The 23,922-nt window shown below is 38.4% G+C and overlaps 1 protein-coding gene across 1 annotated transcript in view; it reads right to left on the bottom strand.

Moving 5' to 3' along the window:
- Positions 1 to 9,323: 9,323 nt before the first annotated feature.
- The window catches only part of LOC109461629 (vacuolar protein sorting-associated protein 4A-like), a 21,099-nt gene continuing 6,500 nt past the window's right edge, over positions 9,324 to 23,922 (bottom strand). The window contains exons 6-13 of the mRNA XM_019758009.1: positions 23,063 to 23,100; positions 22,325 to 22,443; positions 19,180 to 19,328; positions 17,872 to 17,953; positions 16,170 to 16,301; positions 14,797 to 14,884; positions 13,830 to 13,970; positions 9,324 to 11,562 (exon numbers count right to left, since the gene is read on the bottom strand). Coding sequence (XP_019613568.1) covers positions 11,461 to 11,562; positions 13,830 to 13,970; positions 14,797 to 14,884; positions 16,170 to 16,301; positions 17,872 to 17,953; positions 19,180 to 19,328; positions 22,325 to 22,443; positions 23,063 to 23,100 — 851 coding nt within the window. The 3' untranslated portion in view covers positions 9,324 to 11,460. The remainder of the gene's footprint in view (positions 11,563 to 13,829; positions 13,971 to 14,796; positions 14,885 to 16,169; positions 16,302 to 17,871; positions 17,954 to 19,179; positions 19,329 to 22,324; positions 22,444 to 23,062; positions 23,101 to 23,922) is intronic.

The following is a 23,922-nucleotide window of genomic DNA, read 5'->3' as shown; positions in this document are numbered from 1 at the left end:
ATGCAGTGCCATCTTTGTGCTTAAATGTAAAGCTCGGGTGCTGTCAGTTTGCCTTTATCTAATAGTATTCAATTTTGTACTGAATTGTGTTTCTAACTGCCAGGTACCAACAGAAAAACTATGTTCATACTGCACTGAAGCTGCCATGCCTCTAAGTCTACATTTTCATCCAACATCTGGAGCCACATTATTCCCATTTGAAACTATAGTTACTTTTACTTTACCTGTTGTGCCCACATTTTCAAGTGTAAAGATTCCAGATGACTTACTAATAGGCACTTGAACTTCTCACTTCTATATCTTTTACCTTGGTCAGTGGTAATATGATGAATACAGTTTGTAATGCTCTGAATAATTTAGGTGGTCATTTGGCTTCTGTATTTAGTCCACCCTCAACAGAAAGGCAATTAACTGCAGTATTCATGATTTTTCTTTGCAGTTGATTGACTTGAGGTAATATTTTTACTTGTCAATAAATGGGCTTGAATGCTGTTCTTTCTATCTAGCTCTGTAATTACAGGATTGCCCGTATGTTCACCTAGTATTACAAAAGCTTCAAGGAAGAATGGGCTGGGATGAAATTTTGAGAGAGGTAAACAGAGAGTTTGTTACGTTTTGGAGGAATTCTGCATTCTAATGTTTCTAAACTTCAATGCATTATCTATATGCTATTTATGAATGGATAGTCGAGTGGAGCATGGCATATTTGACCAGTTCTGCTGAAGACTTGTGTTTGCAGATTCTTGATCCTTGTTCTGTCCTTCATTCTTTCTTTTGTCGTCTTCTTAATAAATCAAGAAATTCTCCAGAGACACCTTGTTATCATTGTATCTTGTTATGGTATAACACAGAGATGGCAGACGGTGCTGAATGAACCTTGTGTTCTCAATTGTGTTTTTTAACTTAGTACATTTGCATGCTACTCATGCTGTACTTTTTTATTTAGAAAAACTGTTTTGTATAATGGAGTGATATTTGACACTACTTACAGTGATATCTCAAATTCTTCACTGACAAATTCTGACCTATATACCTTATCTGACCTACAAACTGATAATAATATGTCACAAATTTTGCTTCTGTTGTTATAAACAGACCATGAGATAGATGGCAATGTCATAAATGATTCTATATTTCCTCGGTCTACATTTTTTGCTATGTATAAATGTGGTCAACACTGTGTTATTTCTAACACTCCTCATCATCATCACTAGGCAATATGGAACAGAAAACACAAGATTCTACTCTCAAGATTCCTTTGAACTATTTTTAGAAGACCCAGATCCCATTGACAATGGCTGCTTCCTTTCCTTAGGCCACACCAATTTAATTTCTTGGTTAACGGATGTTTCTAGAAAAATAATGGAGCGGGCGGGCGAAAAATAAAAATAAAAACAGGCCTAGGCATCTTATTATGGCCCCAAACAGTACCATAGGAGCCATGAAATCAACACACCAGGGTGGTTCAAAATTTAAACAATGAATTTTTAACTTTTAATGATACCACTGCATTAAAAGATGGAATAACTGTAACAACTAGGATGAAAAGGAATGTTTTCAACTATTCAGGGCAAAATATGATCATTTTGCAGTTGATTCTGAATTTTTATTTTTATTTGCAAATCAGAAAAAAATGAAGCGGCGAATCCGTTAACCAAGAAATCAAATTGGTGTGGCCTTATCATATCAATACTATAAAGGCTGAGGGTAGTTTGTTATGTATGACCAAGCCTGTTGTAAAAGTGATGGCAGTGAAAGCCATGTAGAAGACGTCTTTTTCCTCTACCTCGGCGATACTTGTTTGCTTAATGTACAATGGGATGTTTAATTATAGTGGTCCTGTCCCTAGTGCTGAAATCTTGGGTTTTGCAAGGGCAATCACTCCTGAAACTGAATTAGGTATGGCCATGTTGATTTGATTATATGGATGACATCCTCCGGGAGCCCCAAAAGTCATGCGCGCGTGCGAATAAAAAAAAAAGTTTTGCAAAAAAAAAAGTTATTTTCATTATGAAATCTACGTGGTCATGAGGGTTGAGCAAATGGCACAGAATATGGTTTGGCGATGAATCTAGTCTTCAAGTTCATTTCTTTACAATTTCGTCTTTTTTCGTTTGATTTTGGCATTCTACAACATTGGTATAGTTTTTAATAATTTTTTTTGTAACTTATGGTATATTTTTGCTCATTTTGCAACTGTTTTGTACGATTTACAGTATGGTTGAAAACTTTTTTTTTTGGAAACGGCCGAAAATTCATGCGCGCGCGGATGTCATCCATATAATCAAATCAGCATGGCCTAATTCTGAAATTCTAAACAAGAAGAATTCCAATTCAAAGCATGCAGGACATTTTTGGGACGGTTTGTTGACTGGCTGTGATGTTATATTGTCATTAAAAGTATGACTGGTTGTCTCCAACTGTAACTTTCGCTCCTGTTCTCAGAGCTTAAATCTTGGTTTGTCATTGGCAATCACTGATTGCTAAAGTATGCAATTCGAAAATTCATGATAGAACAGACCCTTATTCAGGCCAAGTAGCAGGATAATGTTGGGACTGTTTGTTGACTGTTTGTGATAGTGCAATCGCTACACACCTATCGACACTATACTGCACAATCTAGGTTGGACACCTGTGATTGAATTACACAAGAGGAACAAAGCAGTGCTTGTATTCAAGGCTCTGAATGGCTTGTCCCCTCCTCACATCTCGGATCTCTTCACACAGCTCAGGGAAGTTCACTCATACAATACACTCTTAAGAGCACAGGGGGGACTACAACTGCCTAAGGCTCATCTACAATACAAAAAGAAATCCTTGTCCAGTACTGGTGCAGCTCTTTGGAACGCTCTCCCATCTACATTGAAAACAGCAGCTTCCGTCGCCTCGTTTAAGCGTTTGTATAACCAGAATGTTCTCGCAACATAGTAACCGTTACTTTTGTTTTGTAACATTGATATGCAAATTTCCATTACCTTCTTTATTTATTTCATTTGTTGCATTTTATTCGCTTGTTTCATATAAGTTATTAGTTTACCGTATGATTTTGAAGCACTTTACCAATATGTTATTTTTGCAATTGAGCTAATTGTACCTTTGTTTTCCTGTTTGTTATTTTAAGCTAATAAGTATATTTTGTAAATGTATATGTCCGCAGGGAACATTGAAAAACGCCCTTGCGGCGACATGTTTACCCTGGGTAAATAAATAAAAATGAAATGAAAATGATAGAATATTGTCATCAAAAATATGACTGTTGGTTTATTCAGTGGTGGGTTTGGTAATCACTACTAAATTAGGTGATTCTGACATTCCTGATGAGCAAATGGCCATTCAGGTCAGAACAACAATATCAGGACTGTTTGTTGACTGTGTCATAAGAATTGTTACTTCTGGTTCACTATCTTTAACATCTTTGCAATCATCCGGTTGGTCTGTCCTTGGTGCTGGAAATGTAATTTCCTCATTTTGAAAAAGTACTCTCCTTCAGCAACAGTATTTACTTCTGAATTGGATAGTTAATGGAATTTTTGGTGATATGATAATAGCATTTTTATAACTGTACATCTTTGTTTTTCAGTATCTTTTTCTCCAGCTTGTATGGATTTTCAACTCTGCTATGATGGCTTTTTGATTTCAGCTGTTTTGTAATTGTACATTCTTGCTTTCTCCAAACATCAAGTTCATCAAACTTGTACGATGATTTGATTTTCATAGCTTTTCAATGAAGGAAAATTATTCTGCTCTTCCATCGCATTTCGTAAGCTTAGGCCACACCAATTTAATTTGTTGGTTCTCGGATTTTTTCAGAAAAAATATGAAGCGACAGGGCGAAAAAAAATTAAAATAAAAACAGGTCTAGGCATCCTATTATAGGCTTAAATGCTACAAAATGAGCCACAAACACAAAAAGCTGGGTTAAAATTTAAACATTGAATTTTGAACTTTTAATCAAACCACTGCAATGATAGATGGGAAAACTGTAACAACTAGGAACTAAGGACTTTCCTCAACTGTTGGGGGGCAAAATATTAGCATTTTTCAGTTGATTCAGGACCAGAATCAAATTTTTTTTTTTGCAAATCAGAAAAAAACGAAGAGGCGAATCCGAGAACCAACAAATTAAATTGGTGTGGCCTTAATATTAGTTATCATTATTCATGATACATGGATTTTGGTATTTGAATTTATCTGCTTTTCAATGATTCTATCATCTCTAAAACATTGCTAGCTTTCTGCTGTCTAAAACTAACAATTCTAGCTTTTGGTATTTGTAACTGTTGATTAATCAACTTCGTTCGTAACGCTTCGGTAACAGACCGATCCTCTTGCAGACCTTTTTCACCTATTTTTTCTGCACTTTTCACAATAGATATTCCTTATCCCTATGCTATCACTTGCTACTCAAAGAAGTTTCCAAGCACTCAAAGGAGTTTCCAATGTTTATTCTGTACCTTTGATAATACATACAACAACACAATGCATAATTTTTCTAGTCATAAGAACTTTGTTCGATCGTGGTTGTCCATCGTTGCCGATGATGACTTCTACGTTGCGCCCTCTTCTCATCTTTTGTGCACCCGCATGTGGCTCAGGAGTCCAATTCTGGATCTGCAGGGTCGTCCGCACTGCTCGCAGGTGAACTGGAACGGACTCTGCTCCCTGGTCACTGCTGCTGCTGCTGCCGCTGCTTTACGTCTCTGTCTAGCTTCAACAATATTTTTACGACGTGTCCTCTCAAAGTTCTCCTGCGCAAGCTTGGTCAGCGAGCGCCAGCCACTGCGGTCCTGTGCTTGTTTCTCGAGTTGTTTAGGGGGTATGTCAGCATACTTGATGTTCTCCTTGATACTGTCTTTAAAACGTTTCTGAGGCCTACCCCTCTTTGAACAAACTAAAACACAGTGACCTCAGTTTAACATATAGCCATGTACAAATTTTCTCAATTAAAAACTTTTGTCTTAAAACTTCCCTCAACAAGCCTTGATGATGATGATGATGATCTTACCTACTTGTTGGAAATGTTACTCAAAACTGTATTATGGAAGAGACAATACTCCTACTTGTACAAAGGTGTTTGTAATCTTCAAGTAGTTATGTGAAACTTTTGTTTCCACTGTATAATGGGATTGCTAGAGTTTTAGGTTCCCTTTTCTTCAAAACAAGTAAAGTTAAGTAGAGGTCACTGTGTTTTAGTTTAATCATATTGGTCCTGTCCTTAGTCCTGAAATCTTGGTTCGTCAATGGTATCCACTAATGAATTACGTAATGCTGAATTTCATCATAGAGCAGATGATAATATAAGCCATATAGGACATCAGGAATCTTGACTTACCTGGAATTTTGTCATTACAACTGTTACTACTGTAACTGTGATTTCATTCAATCTGTTCAAGATTAGATCAGCTCGGTCCCGTCCTTGGTGCTGATTGTTTTTTTCATACTGAAAAATATTAATTGACTTCTTCATACATTGCTTCCTCTCATTGTTTTTGGTCATGTCATGTTTACACATTCCAATTTTATGTCAGTGTTGCTTAATAAATAGTCAACTGCATGCATGGTGCGCCTTTTCCCATTTGAATTCTCTTGGTCTTTAATAAATGGTTTTTATTGGTGCAATATTACCCGTGCATCGCAGCCTTTCTGGTGCTGAATTGATGCAGGGTTTGCAATCATCAGGACAATCAAATAATACATGTGATACGCACTAGTATAACAAATTTGCTCCACACCTTTTTGTGGAACTGTCGCAAGGGTCTGTGCGGCTGCCATTCGGCACCACCAGGTGACCTCAATACGACTTTCCTCAACTGATGTTAGGTTACCCATTCACACCTGGGTGGAGTGAGGAAAGTCGTGTAAAGTGCCTTTCCCAAGGGCACAACGTCGGGGCGGATGTCCGGACATGTACCGGACATGATCTGATCCTACCTTAGCAGCTTTTTTTTTTTTCAAAACACATAATTCTTTTTCACACACCCTCCTTGCATTGTATTTACTACCTTTAACAGCTTGTTTTCATAATCATCATCATGATGCCTCCAGATTAATTTTCCGGTGAGTACACTTGACATAAATGTTTTTCAAAACTTATACATTGTAGTACTTTTTCATGCAGCCTCCTTGTATTGCATTTCCTGATTAGTTTGCATCTTTTCTCTTGATGCTAAGACATACTAATAACATTTTTTAATTGTTGAATTGCTGTTGGACAGTGTTGCACTTCCGGCTTGTATCCCCAATTTCTATATATAATGAATGAAAGTATATATATCACAATGCTATGTATCCTCTGTCAAAAGTTAAATGACTAGCCTACAGCCACCACTCCAATTGCCGCTGGACAGTGTTGTACTACCGGCTTGTATCCCCAACTTCTGTATATAATCTATGAAAGTATATTTATATCTGAATGCTATTTATGTTCTGTCAAAAGTTAAATGACTTCGTCTTAAACTTTGTCTTCTTACAAACATGCTACAATTTGATATATTACACATACTTCTACTTCCCTTTCCTTTTGAAAAATACATGAATTTGCTTTTTAGTTTGGTCAAAATCTGTTTTAACCTTTCTTTGATCACCTGAGATCTTTCTCCTTATTTTTGTGATATTGATGCTCTCATACCTGAAATATTTTTGAATTTCTGTCTGTGTCACTCTCGTTGTGCCTAGATAAAAACAGCGGCAGAATCACACGGAAACACACAGACACACCAAAAACAAACCTCTGTACATGGAGGTAACAATAGGACACAGCACCAACACAAGATGACAATAAGTTTATAATCCCATTATTTTTATAAAGCTCTTTAAAGTGACTGGATCAATCGGTGAAATGAATTAAACGTTAGGAATAAGGATGAATAATAAAAATGACACTGATTTTGTGCTACTCATCTTTTTCTATAATGTTAAACTCTTGCATTGAAGTTATCATTTCTTAACCCTTCTGATACAAATCTATCCACATACATTTATTTTGGAATGCTATTAAAGTTTTGTAACAATCATTGGCTTTCATTTTTAAATATGCAGCTTTTAAATCAGAGAAACTTCTGTTATTACTGTCAATGGAGCTCAGCTTGGCACTTATAATATGATAGTTTGAAAACTTCATCACAATGTGACTGTACATCATACCACAGTGCATTTAGGTTTGTAGGTTAAGATACGTGTAAATGTAGTTTTGTATAGTAACTTAAGAAAATACAAGTAATCATTAAATTTTGAAGGTCATGATATACAAACATGTATTGCATCTATTACTTTTGCCCTAAAATTCCAGCAACATGATTGTCAGTAGAATATTGAACTTTGTTGAACTTATTGAAAGTTGTATTAGTTATGACATTATTAGTTCATAATAATATTGCACTTCTTGTGCTAGCACTGTATGTTTTCCTGTATAGCTCTACCAGAGAGTTGCATGTATTAAACTGCATAGAATTAGGGAGTAGTTCCAATTTCTATCATTGAAGATTATGATTATTTGTGAATAGAGCTGTGTACCTAAACAAATTTTAGGTACAGGTACAGGTACAGGTACACAGGTTTAGGTACAGGTCCGGACCTGAACCTGTACCTGAACAATTCGACCAATTTATATGCTCTTCTGAACTCCTTCAATAACAAAAAAAAACATAAATAAACTTGATAGTTAAGGTTTATTCTTTGTTTATGGCGAATGCTCAGATAAAATATAGGCTATATATATGTTTTTGTTTTCATGAACACACTGTCCTTACACAGGGACCCATTGTTAACCAGCTATTTACACATTTGAGGTCACAAATAGGCATAAAATTGGTGTGAAATTGTTTAGGTACAGTACCGGTACTGAGGGATTAGGTATTTTGGACCTGTACCTAATCAATTTTACCGGTACAGTATCGGTACTGCGTACCGGTACACAGCTCTATTTGTGAATAGTTTTGTTGTTAGAACTACAAAAAAATATTCTGACTTCTAATGGAAGAATAATTTATCTTTGACTTGAAGATTTGTCATAATTATGACAATGAGTAACAAAAAAAGTAAAACTTTCACGTTTTCTTGAAAATAGAAACATCTCTTGAATAAGTATCTCTTTGTGTGTCATCTTTTATGTCATTTAATTGAGATCTCGTAGTTAAGAGGTTGGGAGAGGGGCAAATTTCTTAAGAAAGGCATTTTTAAAGGCCATATTAGTCCTGTCCTTGGTGCTGAAAACCGGAGCACAGCTTTCCTACGTTTTTGGCCACTTTTCTCAGCTACAAAATGTGATCGCATCTAGAGTTCCACATTGCTACCTATATCTAAAGGTATCTAGACGCACGTTTAAAGGAAATAACAAGTTTTAATCTCATATTTTGCTGTTTTCCTTCTTTTATGTGTTCTATGATATGATACTTCTGCATGGAATTTCTGTAAATTTACAAAGAAAAAAATATTTTCTTTTGATAACCCGAGACCCACAAATTTTAGAAAAAGTGGGGCATTACGTCTTCCATGCTTTACACAAGAGAAGTCAAACCCTTCATAGTTTAAGACATAGGTATAATTTTAGACAATCGCATTGAGTTATTAAGTAGATTTTGAAGTCATTTTGTACCCTGTTTCAATGTCCTTTTGCAATTAGCATTCGGGGAGGAATTTGCAATAAAACTTATCTAAACATGGGACCTCCACCTAAGATGACATCTGAAACAAGCTAGGTACTCATTTTCACATGAGTCAGGTGAGGAAATACATTTGTACGTAGGTTTTAAGAGCCTTTCAAAAGAGCACAACAGTGGGACCTACATGTACCAGGGCCACGCCAATTTAATTTCTTGCTTAACGGATTTTTCTACAAAAATAATGGAGTGGGCGGGCGAAAAAAAAACAGGCCTAGGCATCCTATTATGGCCCAAAATGGTGCGATAGGAGCCATGAAGTCAACATCAGGCTGGTTCAAAATTTAAACAATGAATCTTGAACTTTTATATGATACCATTGCATTGACGGATGGAAAAACTGTAACAATTAGGAAGAAAAGGATTGTTTTCAACTGTTCGGTGCAAAATAATTGAGCATTTTGCAGTTGATTTTTTATTTTTATTTGCAAATCAGAAAAAAATGAAGCGGCGAATCTGTTAACCAAGAAATTAAATTGGTGTGGCCTCAATCCAAACTATAAGACCACCAATTAATGTAGAAAGCTTGCTCAATATTCCTGCAGTCATTGTTCATTACTGGAACAGGATTAACAAATACATGTACATCAAGCAGATGAATGAAATATACTTAACGCAACTTTTGGTTGGATTTTTTTTCTAGCCATATTCACAAAAGACAGAACATCAGAATGTTTTAAAATTTTTATTTTCTTGGTACCAGATGCAGAAATCATTCATTTGACTGTCAGAAAACACTATGTTTATATCATCATAATCCTTTAAGTTACTTGCCATGACATAAAAAGACAAGCATAAAAATGTACCCAAATAACATTTGTTAAGCTGTTGTATACTTCGCTGTACAAAGATGTACAACACAATTCTTAAATGGTTCATACAGTGAGTCAGTATTTATATTATAACCGTCTGTACTTTGTATATCCAACACTCAAACCAAAAAAAGTTGACCTCAACCTAAATATTGTTACACTTCTGATTACAATGATGTAACACCAAGAAGAGGATTTTATAAACATATAGATACATTTTACATCATCCCAAATATTTCATGCTGTAAGCTAGAATTTACAAAATAGATGCTGCCAGGCAGTAATGAATATGTATACATTTCAGCAAGACTAACCCAACCTGTATGGAGACTGTCAGAGTCATGGATCCTAAATAGAAAATTCATGAATGCCACAGAATTATGTTAGTGCAAAGAGGTTCAAAACAAAGAGTTTTCTTTTTGAACCTCCTTGGTTACTGCTTGCTGCACCTTTAGTTTTGGACCCCAAATCCTTAAAATGTCTGCTAGTCTGTCTAGTAGGTAAATCACTTTGTTCTAGTAGGTTCTTGTCTGATCAGCAAAACTCCTGAAAAATTTGGTTAAAAAGTAGGTTTCGATGAGACCTTGAAATGATTCGATTGGGGCCCCCTGGTGGCCTGATACAATACTGCAGGGGAACTTCCTGTTTTCATACCTCGTGATCTGGACATGCTGGGGTCACCAATCATGGATGGTCGGTATATCTTGTACTTGGGATGAAAAGGGAAAAGCTTGGGCTGCCTAGCAGCTTTTTCTTGTAATTTGCTTAAAAGCAGTTTGCTGTGTCCATCGAATTTGGCTGATGCCACAGGACCTTGAACCTACATGTTGTAAATGTGCAAAAAGGGAACAATGTGCCAGAGGTAAAAGGATTTGGGGTCCAGAGGTACATATGCAGAAGTTACTTTTACACAATGTACTTAAGGCAAATAAGAGGGTACAAAATGTACATACATGCATGCTTCTATATGGTGGAAATTATAACTTTTCATATGGTGATATTAAAGCCATTCAAGACTCCCTATGTTAATGTACATGTATTTTCCATTACAAAAATCAAAGGCTTTAGAAAATGTAGACCAACTAAATCAAGTTGATAGCTATAAAATGCAAAATAAAGAGCAACAACCTGATGTGCTATCTGCAAGCATAACAAGCAGTGCTAGTGCATATCAAATTACATGTACAAGTTTCTGCATAATTGACATTAAAGGCAGCTTTTTCCATTTTTAAAAGTTCAAACAGTCATGATGTTAGGAAGCAAGTTTTAGCTATATTTATCAACACAAGAAATTGTAACGTCATGTTACGTTATGCAGAATGACACACGTGACTCGGGGCATCATATGTTGCAGAAAGTCTGCGGCGTCCCCCGTCTTTGCTGAGGGATGGTTGTAATGCATATTGACATCACAGAAGCAGTGGATTGCTCATCCCGCGACAATGACTGGAGTAACTGTTGTACAGTCAAAAATAAGACTAGTTCAATTTCTTGGAAATTACAGTTCAAACTTGCTTCATAACAACTTCTACCAACACAGATGAACTGTCAATAATCATAATCTTAGTTTGTTCAAAGTTCTCCACAAGCCCTACATCAGCGACTTGATGCATGACAACAGACTCTCCAAAAATAATTTAGCACATGCCTTCATCAAACCAGGTTTACAAGTTAGAGCTGTTTATTTCCATCCCTTTTGCCTTATCTAATTGAATGTCCTAGTAAGATAAAGTATATCATCTCCACAACCCTACTAAATACATATTTATGTACATGAAAGAAATAGTGCTTGATTGGAATTACTTTTACTATCAGCAGTTCAACCCAAAGCTACTACTTATTTATACATTCATCGACTAGTCCAGGACCAGTTTTCCTTAGCTGGGATATTGATGACCAATTTAAAGCAGTGACCGCTACTCATTAGGCCATTTATTGTGTAGCTAGCCCGAATGACGGGGTTATGTTATATCTTTAAGTCCCTGGACTGTTCAGCCCTCCTGGCCAAAGTCGTCTGTGAACTTCTTGAGTTTTGTCAGGTCGTTCTCATTGACGGTGGGGCGAGTCCTGCTGAGGGCCTGCATCATGTCACTCTGAAATCAACAGTCACAAGGTCTTAACTTTGATGCTTTATTCTCCAAATATTTTGCAGACTTAGGCCACACCAATTAAATTTCTTGCTTAACAGATTTTTCTAGAAAATACATGTAATGAAGCGGGCGGGCAAAAAAAAAATAAGTTAAAAACAGGCCTAGGCATCCTATCATGGCCCAAAATGGTACGATAGGAGCCATGAAGTCAACACACCAGGCTGGTTCAAATTTAAACAATGAATTTTGAACTTTCAATGATACCACTGCATTGAAAGATGGAATAACTGTAAGAACTAGGAAGAAAAGCACTGTTTCAACTGTTCAGGGCAAAATATGAGCATTTTGCAGTAACTGTTGATTCTGGATTTTTTTTTTACAAAAAATTAAGCGGGCAAATCCGAGAACCAACAAATTAAATTGGTTTGGCCTTATGTTGGCATTTACAAATAGAAACAAGAGGGTTAAAAAAATAGAGTACAAGAGCTTAACTGATAATAAAATATGAAATGTATTGAAAATGGATATTAGATTTCTAAATGACAAGACACAAAAAAGGGAAATCAATTCACAATATAGCCTTAACATGTGCATGGGTGCAGGCTCATATGGGTTTGTTCAGTGGATTGTTCATGTACAAAGTATATGGTTTGGAGACCAACAAAACGTTACAGTCAAAAGCAATTATTGGTACTGACATGGTTGCAGTGTTATAGTCAGTGTCTGCCTTCCATTTGACAGAACTTTGTGGCTCATGAGGAACAAACATTTTGCCCCATTCGTCTCCTTTGACAGACAAAAATTGGTGTGTTAAGAGACTGAAACAGATGTCATTAAACTAAATTAAATCAAGCTCAGTCTACTGGTCAGCAAAATTTGCACCTCTAAATGCAGGAAATAATGTTTCAGATTCAAGATTGTGAAATTTTACGGGGGGGAGCATGCCCCCAGACCCCCCCAAGGATTGTCAGGCCTTCAGTGCTTGACATGATGTTATATCATACTCTCCAAGCAGAGGTTTGGGTTTTGGGGGTATTTTTAGCGTGTTTTTAGGCTTTTTTATCGGGGTTTCTCTTTTGCACTGAATTTTTTTCCCGCCAAACCCAACCTCTGCCGGCAGTCGAAAGCTTCAATGGGATATAAACCTGATCACTTCAATACATTTCAGTCATTCTGCAAGTAGGTATGAACCAGACGCATGAATATACAGTCAGCAGGAGGCGTATGGCGGAATGGATGCCTTTCTGACTGGCTGGATGTGTGATAATCCACCACAGTAAAATGGATATCCCTAACGATAATTTGATGGTTCCCGGGGAGGAGCACTGTCACGTTTCCTGAATAGGTTTGCCCCTCCCCGAGGTGAGTGCCAGCAGAGGTTGGGTTTGGTGGGAAAAAAATTCAGTGCAAAAGAGAAACCCCGACAAAAAAGCCTAAAAACACGCTAAAAATACCCCCAAAATACAAACCTCTGCTTGGAGAGTAGTTATATCAAACAAAATTGAGATGATAGAAAGGGAATTCAGGCTGGCTAGAACACTGCATGATTGCCACCTAATATTCATAGAATCTTATTGAAAGTCTACATAATGATTGTATATATAGCAGGGCTCGAAATACTAGGTGCATGTGAACCTTATAATTATTAGTGCACCCAAAATTGGAGCTGTGCACCCAATTTATTTCTGTAGGTGCACTGATGCACCCAAATATTTTTGCAGGTAGTTTTGTACATATCAAATGTATAATAGTAGACAGGGTATTCTTGTCATCTGAGTGTCAGAAAAATAATAAAATCTTTGTTATAGTACTTGTTTAAGATTTTAAAGTTAGCTCCCATTTCAGATTCAGCTCAGAAGAGGAGCAGTAAGATCTGTAATTTAGGTTTTGTTTTATATGGTGCACCCCAAAAAATTTTTGTGCACCTAATTTTTTAGGTTGGGTGCACCAGTGCACCTATTCCCAAAGATGAATTTCGAGCCCTGTATAGGGAGCACGTTGGCAGAACGTACTGCACCTGCGCGAAACCCGTAATGTATTGTGCATAGCATTTCGGCAGAACGTCTCATATAAGGTTGTATTCGCTCATATAAGGTTAGCATTTCGACAGAAGTTTCCAAATGTTGTGTCGGAAAGAATATCCTATGCAACAGGCAAAATTCTGATGCAACGTTGACCAAAAACCCAACGAAAAACGTGAAAATACGGGTTCTGCGCAGGCGCAGTACGTTCTGCCAACGTGCTTGTATAGGGTAGTTTTCAGTGCTTACCAGAGTAACCACAGGTTCAGCCAGCTTGTCAGACGGCACTTCTGTCCACGCCATCTCTATAGCTCCTGGGCTGCCGGGGGAGCAGGGGGTCAGGAGGTCATCAACTATGACATCTGGGTCATTCCTGGATGGACCTCGCACCTGAGAAGTCAGAAAAACATGAAATTCTGCTGTAAAGCCCCTGTCACACATAGCCGAATATTGAACACTGTCGAACTCTGGTTAGGAGTAAGGTTAGATGGGTAAGATGGTATCGGCAGCAAGGTTGGCTGTGGTTGGCTGGTGTTCGGTATCGGCACAATTTGCACAATGATAGACCCACAACTCCTCAAAATAACTTTCTTTGTTTCTGTAACCTAGTACTCAACCACTCTCCCTGCACTCTACATGTACATGTACATGTATGCTGCAAACATGCATTCACACAAACTCACCCAAAACACCTCTGTACCCGATGGTACAAAATTAATGTAACACAGTAACACCATTAAGGGATTGACACCCCACTCCTTACTTAAAGGCATCCAATGTGATTTTAGAGCAGTAAAACTGGAAATATTATGAATAGGGCAATCTTTTTGATATTGACACATACTGCTTCACATTAGCACATTTCAATCAGTTACTGTATTTCATACTTTGGATATGCAAAAACAAGCCCCAAGATGAGTCCTTTATTTTAGGGGAGGTACCCTAAAACAATCAGCCCAGGGTCCTTCCAGTAACAATTTTCCATCAGAATTTTGGGAATTTTTGCTCCACGAGGGTCAAAATACATTTGTATAGTGTGGTTTTCAACTCAGTATGTAGATAAGTAACTAGAATATTGACTTCGAAAAATTGGGTTTACAAAAACTGCACTGGATGCCTTTAACATGAATAACAAATCATGTAAGTCAACACCAATACGGTAACAGTAACTCTTAGAGCATACAAAGAACACATGGGGAACAAGAAGAACCCTGACCTTTCTGAAATGTGTGGCAGACTGGACTTTCCTGACAGGCATCATGAGGGCATCCCGCACCACAATGGCAATGTCAGCACCAGAGTACCTGTGGGGAGACAAACTCTGTTAGAACTCAAACATGTTTAGTAAAACTCATCTTCTTAGTGTGTGTGTGTGTGTGTGTGTGTGTGTGTGTGAACAAGATAACTCCAGAAGACTTGAGATGTGCATGCGCGAGGTTCCTTGGTGGGTCCGGGGGCATGCTCCGCCGGAAAATTTTGAAAAATGAACCTTCTAAAATGGCATTTTGTGCGTTTTTGAGAGGATTTCCAAGAAAAAAATCAGAGATAAATTTTTATTCAATGACAAAGGGAGCAGTTTTTCTACGATTCAAGTCCATCTTTTCAAGAAAAATCTTGGACCTTTACATAAAAAGTGGACCAAAAAGTGGACCTTTACATAAAAAGTGGAACAAAAAGTGAGCCTTGTGTTTTTTTTTTCTGAACCCCCCCTGGCTACAGGCATGGATGTGGATATGATTTACATTGTACATGTACATTGTAGATGGCCCCCTGTCTGCTTGTTCGGATACTGCAGTGGAACTTCCGACTTTGACATCTTGACATAATATCCAGCAACTTCCTGTTATAATCAGGACGACATGGCAAAATTTCAGTGTAACACAAAGCCCAACGATCAGAGCAGGGCAATGTCTGTGTTTTTGTGCATAGAAGGGGACTTATTTTTAGTTTTTTCAGTTCACATTTCAGACAGATTTGTCTCTATCCAGCCCTGAATCTGAGGTGTAAATTGATAAGGAATTTATTGTACTGACAACAATAAAATTGAGGAAGAAAAAAACAAAGAACAAGTAAAATCTGAGATTTTATACGGGCTTTTTATTGTATATTTTTATATGTAATTTGTTAATGTTATGTATAGTTGATGGTGTTGAATTTTGTGTGTTAGAGAAGATGCATGTGCACAACAACAATTGTTGCGCGCCGCAGGACTAGGGGTTTGAACAAAGAATTTATGGAGACCGGACACCCCTCTTTGCAAGGGGTCATATACGTGGACCAGACCGAGAATATCTTAAACGGTCAACGGTCGCGACCATTTTCGCGCTCAAAGGGGTGTTCTGGGGCCACCAAAAGTCACCATTTTCATGCCCAAAAACACATACAAGCAATAAAAACAAAAGAACGTGCATCATCTACAGCCCAATAGCAAAACATACACCGAGTCCCCAAAAAATCCGTCCACCCAAACGCGAGAAACAGCTGCGAACATGAAAATCTAAATCTCTCACAAAAACCCTTCCACGGAAGGATGTCTCTTCCCCAGGAGGTAACAAACAAAAGCAGGATGAAAGGGAGAGTTCTTCTTACCCATCACTTTTCTTGCCTAACTCCCTGAAGTCTGGCTCAGAGATGTTGTGAGGTGTGTTCCCGATGTGGAGTTTGAACATGGTGGTACGAGCGTGGTCCTCTGGGAGAGGGATGTAGATACGCTTCTCAAACCTGCAGAACAAGCACAATTATCATTCTGTTACCTACAGTTATGTCATACTAACAGAACAAACACAATCATTCTGTTACCTACAGTTATGTCATACTAACAGAACAAACACAATCATTCTGTTACCTACAGTTATGTCATACTAACAGAACAAACACAATCATTCTGTTACCTACAGTCATGTCATACTAACAGAACAAACACAATCATTCTGTTACCTACAGTTATGTCATACTAACAGAACAAACACAATCATTCTGTTACCTACAGTTATGTCATACTAACAGAACAAACACAATCATTCTGTTACCTACAGTTATGTCATACTAAGTACCTGGGCCAAAATAAGGCCACACCAATTTAATTTCTTGCTTAACGGATTCGCCCGCTTCATTTTTTTTCATTTGCAAAAAAAAATTCAGAATCAACTGCAAAATGCTCATGTTTTGCCCTGAACATTTGAAAACAGTCCTTTTCTTCCTAGTTGTTACAGTTATTACATCTTTCAATGCAGTGGTGTCATTAAAAGTTCAAAATTCATTGTGTAAATTTTGAACCAGCCTGGTGTGTTGACTTCATGGCTCCTATTGTGTACAATTTTGGGCTATAATAGGATGCCTAGGCCTGTTTTTATTTTTTCGCCTGCCCGCTCCATTATTTTTCTACAAAAATCCGTTAACCAAGAAATTGAATTGGTGTGGCCTAATGTTTGATACAAGTGTTCTGGCCCATGTGATAACTAAGCAGTATAACACAGGGTTCTATTTAGTTATCACACAAGCTTCCAGATTTTTCATAGTCATAATCAAAACACATTTTGCACACCCCGAGTGCACTGCTTTTTGAAATTTGAATACCAGATTCGGAGATGTTGGAATTGACATTGTTACAATTTTTTGTTAGAGGACACAAACTTTCGCATTGCAAGGTTTTCTAGGTTGGGTATGACAAAAAATAAAACACAATAGGGGGTATTCTGTAGATCCCAGCCATCCTGCAAGTTGTATCACCCTACGCCTAAACAGTTAGCTCAGGGCAAGATTCATGGAACAGTTAATATACAGTCAAACCTGTCTATAGTGGTCACTCAAGGGACTGGCCAAATTTGACCATGGACAGGTGACCACTATAGAGAAACGGCCGGTTAGTTGACCTACCCACCCCAAAAAAGTGACACATGCTGTCAGTACCAACAGAGATGTCTTTGTTCTCAAACATTTGAAAACATTCATTGCACAGTTAAAGCTCTTTTTAGATGTACATGTTATAGTTCAATAATAACTGTTGTTCTTTTGCTTTAAAAAAAGATATTCAGAAATATTGCAAGGAAACATTAATGATCTGCGGGACCGGAATGGGGTGACCGCTGACCGCGTTGAACAGGTGACCACTATAGACATAATTCTTAATGCTTACATCAATGGGAAAAATTCAAGGGACCGGCAAAAACTAACCGCTATGGCCAAGTGACCACTATACAAAGGTGACCGCTTGTACAGGTTCGACTGTACATGTATCTAGTATGGCTGTTAACTACAATGTAATAAATGGTTTCTATGACTTTTTTCCTACCGTCTCCTTATAGCAGCGTCCAGGGTCCATGGGATGTTGGTGGCTCCCAGCACCAAAATACCATCATTGTCATTGCCCACACCTGAAACACAAGTCATACAGGTGTCACCACTAGGCTGGTCTACAGGTAATGCTTGTCTTTAGTTGTAGTCCCTGTATTCCCCAAAAATGATTGAAATCATTTCACATAGAGACCTGCAAGACACTGTTAGTAGGATTGTTCTTAGTACATGAGGATCCGCTGGGGAAGGCGGGTGCCCAAGTGTGTGGGTCTCAGATTCGCAACCTGTTACTAGTATCCACCTTAAACAAATCCACGCGAAGGCCACCGTATCCTACTCGGAAAATCTGTATCTGTATATCTGTACATGAATCTGCATCTGTGCATGACTGTATCTGTACATGAATCTGCATCTGTGCATGACTGTATCTGTACATGAATCTGTATCTGTGCATGACTATGTATCTGTACATGAATCTGTATCTGTGCATGACTATGTATCTGTACATGAATCTGTATCTGTGCATGACTATGTATCTGTACATGAATCTGTATCTGTGCATGACTGTATCTGTACATGAATCTGTATCTGTGTGCATGACTGTATCTGTACATGAATCTGCATCTGTGCATGACTGTATCTGTACATGAATCTGTATCTGTGCATGACTATGTATCTGTACATGAATCTGTATCTGTGCATGACTGTATCTGTACATGAATCTGTATCTGTGCATGACTGTATCTGTACATGAATCTGTATCTGTGCATGACTATGTATCTGTACATGAATCTGTATCTGTGCATGACTATGTATCTGTACATGAATCTGTATCTGATTGGAAATAAAGATATCGAGTGATTGTCATAGACATGTAGTGAATTTTATGACTTTTATGTAATGTTTACGTTTCTTAGTAATGGTCGTATGTACATGTATTTTGTAATTTTGTAAAGTTAGTATGAATTCTGTAAAATTTGAATACTTAAAAGCATCCAATTTTGACAAACTAAGATATATACCAGTAGAAACAAGTCTGGGCTAGTTTACATAGATGAAGCTACAGCTTCTGTATTAGCTAGGATATTGGGATTATTTACACTTCTCTATCAGACAGGAGCCTCCTATGGAGTACTGCTTCTCACTGCTATATGTAGCTGATGTAGACCACACATTTGCAGTGAGATAATCCCTAACGTGGCTGAATTTGTATCCCCATTGCCTTGGTTAGCAAGGTCCAAGATAATACCTTGTTCTCCCAATGTAATGAAATTATTTTTGGAAGCTTCTGTCGGTGTTATTTTACCTTGCATCTGCACGAGGAACTCTGTCTTCACGCGGCGTGCAGACTCGCTCTCGTTCTCCCCGCGGGCACTGCACAGGGAGTCCACCTCGTCCACAAGGATGATGGACGGCTTGTGCTGACGAGCCATGTCAAACAGGTTCTTCACCAGCCTGGGCAACACATGATATCATCTTTATCACCATCACCATCCATATCATCACCATCATCATCCACGTAATCATCATCATCAACACCATCATCATCCACATAATCATCATCATCACCATCATCATCCACATCATCACCATCCACATCATTACCATCACCATCATCCACATAATCATCATCATCATCACCATCATCATCCACATCATCACCATCCACATCATTACCATCACCATCATCCACATAATCATCATCATCATCACCATCATCATCCACATCATTACCATCCACATCATTACCATCACCATCATCCACATAATCATCATCATCATCACCATCATCATCCACATCATTACCATCCACATCACCATCACAACCATCACAATCCACATCATCACCATCACCATCATCCACATATTCATCATCATCACCATCATCATCCACATCATTACCATCCACATCATTACCATCACCATCATCCACATAATTATCATCATCATCACCATCATCATCCACATCATTACCATCCACATCACCATCACAACTCCACATTATCACCATCATCCACATAATCATCATCATCATCATCCACATCATCACCATCCACATCATTACCATCACCATCATCCACATAATCATCATCACCATCATCATCCACATCATTACCATCCACATCACCATCACAACCATCACAATCCACATCATCACCATCACCATCATCCACATAATCATCATCATCTCAGTTGGTGTAAGGCGTCCCACGGTGCCAATTTACTGATTTTTCAGGTCCTTTCGAAAAAATGCCATAACTCAGCCGTAGCTGGTCAGAAATGGTTCAAACTTGGGGGAAAGGCAAAATACAACTTGTTGAGTGTTGAAATATTACTTTCATGTTGTTATATTTCTTATATTTGTATATTTCTATGTCTGATATGATGCATAATTCTTAAACAGAAAACGTAAATCGAGGAACTATAGCCAACATCATAGACAGACACTTTTTGGAGGGTGCATTCTTACATCTGTCACCATTTAGAAACTGTTTTGATATATTTGAAATATCATTCCTGCTTTTTATGAAACATGTTTTGTCCATTTCAATGCCATAATTTTAGGGTAACCCTAACTTCCTTGCCCTATATCAAAAGACAGTTCATGATAAGCAAAAGGATCTAAACAGGTTTGGGTAGTTCAGGACATTACCAATAATTCTACTTTGAATCTGACGTTCCCTGGGCATGGCTATAGTTCCTCAAAACGCTTTAAAGTTAAGATTATGAATCTTTACCTTCTTAGCAAATTCTAGCTGTCAATCACGTCGGTAGGCCAATTAGTCGTGTATTTAGCACCTCTATGAGACGTAATTATCTGTAATTTGCCCTTGCCACAAGACAAAAGGTTGGCTGTCTTTTGTTATGCGTAGTAATTGTTCACTACAGCTCGGCCCAGCTTTCCTTTTTTTTCAATATAGGTCTTGAAAGAAAATGTTTTACAGACAGTAACAAATTGACAACAATTGAATGTAAGGTTTATACGGCTCATAGCCTGGGTGCCAGACTGTTACCAGGGCTGCTATGTAGGCTACCTTCTCAATCCAGGGGACAGCATTTCCCTTCCGAAAGTTTTTTCAAGGGGTCTAACCAAGGAGGTTAGATATAACCTCCTTGGTCTAACCAAACTCCATGGTCTCTTGGTATATCATATCTCCTTGGTCTAACCGAGTCTAATAACAGGGCCTAGCATGTGTATTGAGGCTGGGAACTGTCTGGCATATACAGTAGTCTGAATGGGTCAATACTGGGTGAATTTGCAGAGATTAGCTTTACCGGAAATAGTTGGGGCTAACCTTTTCCAAGATGTTCCAAACAATTTCTAATAAGGTACTGTCCACACCCTAATGTTTTAGATACTAAACTGGCACAGCCGAACACTGCATGTAGCCGACCTTGTTCCCGACTCTTAACCAAGGAGGTTATATCACCATCATGATGGTTGGGTGAGCTCGGGAGGCCATGTTTAGCTATCTGTTAGTGTTACAGGGAATCACTGTGGCCCATTCTCCTTGTCAGTTATCACCAATTTTTATGGGTTCTAATATTTGTGGCCCTTCCTAAAGGGGCCCTTTGTAGGTCATGCTGGAGGTAACTTACATATATCTTCAGGTTGTTTGGGGGCCAGATTCAGATCAGAATAAATGTGTTGTAACTTACAGCAAGAGCTTCAAATAGAACAGTTTTGTCTGTGTTACTAGTACATGTATTTATGCAAGCCTGACATCCGTTCTGCTCTTGATCAGCCAATTGAAAACAAAAGAGGGGTACCAATTAACTCCACAGGATGGAATTAGCGCGCAAATCAAATGCAAAACGGCAGGCGGGGCAGAGGCAGTGGGTTATCACTCAAACTGTTGCATATTTACAAGCTTCAGGACTGCATTTGGCTCATTACAATATTCAAGTAGATCATTATAATATTAAATGAGATCTTTGCTGTGGTCAACCGTGGGACGCCTTACACCAACTGAGATCATCCACATCATTACCATCCACATCACCATCACAACCATCACCATCCACATCATCACCATCACCATCATCCACGTAATCATCATCATCACCATCATCATTACCATCCACATCACCATCACAACCATCACCATCCACATCATCATCATCACCATCTGCCATCCACATCATCACCATCATCATCAACATCATCTGCATCCACATCAGACAGCACCAGACAGAGAATCAGAAGAAGGTCATGAAGGCGCATGTAATTGTTTTGCTTATTTGAATGGACAACAGTTTGATTAGTTGGAGGAAGCTTAGGTGGAAAAAACAACCCAAGTTTTAATGGGCTACATGATAATAATGGTGATGACCTGTTTGTCCATGTATAAAATTCTGTTTCGATCATAACCAGGCCTTATGACACCATATACACCTTGAGGCAGGTCATTAACCCTATGTTCTACCCTGAGTTTACAAGATGTGCTCACTTCTCACTCTCTCCCAGCCACTTGGACAGCAGGTCTGATGAGGACACAGAGAAGAAGGTGGAGTTGTTGGCCTCTGTGGCCACAGCTTTGGCCAGGTAAGACTTCCCTGTTCCCGGGGGCTGGCAAACAAAACATCTGAGTGGTCAGTCGCTGGACACTACAGATATGCATCCTGAAGTGATCACTTTTAGCTGTATGTCAGGGAAGAGGGCCTGATCTGGTAGAATCAGTGATTTCACCGGTAGAGACTCCCATCTCTGCCGAGAGGATGAGGTCTATTGCTATCACTTAACATTGCTTAACATTTCCTAGAAGTTAAACATTCAATCACATTTTAATTTACTGGTAGCTAATGATATCATATATAAAGCCTGTGCTTGCCATAAAAATGAATCAAAGATTGCACCAGCAGAGACTCCAACTACATGAGTCTGTACCCTCACATATACAAACCACATTGTACCCAAAATGTTGAAAGTCCTATTGCAAACTGCCTGCACCAGTTCATGTATGCAGATGAAAGCATTTTCATCTCAAAGGCACAAGTTACTGGGAGTGGGAGGAACCGATTCTGAAGTATTCTGCCTTTATACTACTTGATTTGGAATGTACATAAAATACTGGCCATATAATAAATCGCAATAGGCAAAAAATGGTGAAAGCAAAATAGTTCCCTATAATATAAATAGGCAATACACAAAACATGCATATATGGAGAAAACAACATAGTTTCCTTACCCCAAACAGCAATATTCCTCTCCATGGTTTCCTATTCCCTGTGAACAGGAGAGAAAATAACCACATGTTAACAAAGTGCCACAGAATATGGAGCAATGTTACAGACCAGCAAGGCTGGACTGACAAACACCAACCATTACTGAACACACTCCCGTTTACACTCAAGTGTTTCTAAGGTCTAGAAAAAAATGTTGTCAATGAATGAGTGCCAGTCCTGAAAAAATTAGGATCAGTAGGAAGAGATTTTTTTCTCGTCTTTTTTCAGACTCTGGTTATCTCTAGCGATCCAACTTATACATGTACAAACTTTAAGTAAAACATGCATGACACTTATATTTTTGATATCAATGCTGGAAAATCGATTGTTTCATCATCACTCAGGTGTCAGATCATGGAGCTAGAAAAGGTCGATCAGCTTGGAAAGTTTATGTCCCTTGCAAGGCTAGGGTTGGCAGTTTTTCTAGTGTCGGTCAAGAAACAGGAAACACAGTCAACATTTTTTTTCCAGGCCTAACATTCAGCTGGTGCAGCCAAACAGTAGAAGGCCTCACCAAACACCAGCCAACCACAGCCCATCTTCATTTGATTTGATTTATTACTCCATGAAGGAGGTCAGGACCTCCGGACGGAGTGTTGTGATAGGCTGATTTTTCGTGTTCGCAGTCAAAACACTGGGTTCTCTTTGTGTAATCGGCACGCAATTTTATACGCCGTCTTCGGGCATGCCCGTGTTGATGCACGAATGTGTATTTTTGCCGTTGCAGCTTTCGCGGTCAATGTAATATTGCAGACGCACCCCTACAATTACGAGGCGAATTGGAATGGTCCAGAAAAACGCGTTGTTTGGAATAGCAGTGGGG

Source organism: Branchiostoma belcheri, unplaced genomic scaffold, assembly GCF_001625305.1.
Source record: "Branchiostoma belcheri isolate BF01 breed outbred unplaced genomic scaffold, Haploidv18h27 scaffold94, whole genome shotgun sequence".
Lineage (NCBI taxonomy): Eukaryota > Metazoa > Chordata > Leptocardii > Amphioxiformes > Branchiostomatidae > Branchiostoma > Branchiostoma belcheri.
The sequence above is the reverse complement of the archived record's forward strand: the minus strand, read 5'-3'. Positions and strand labels throughout refer to the sequence as shown.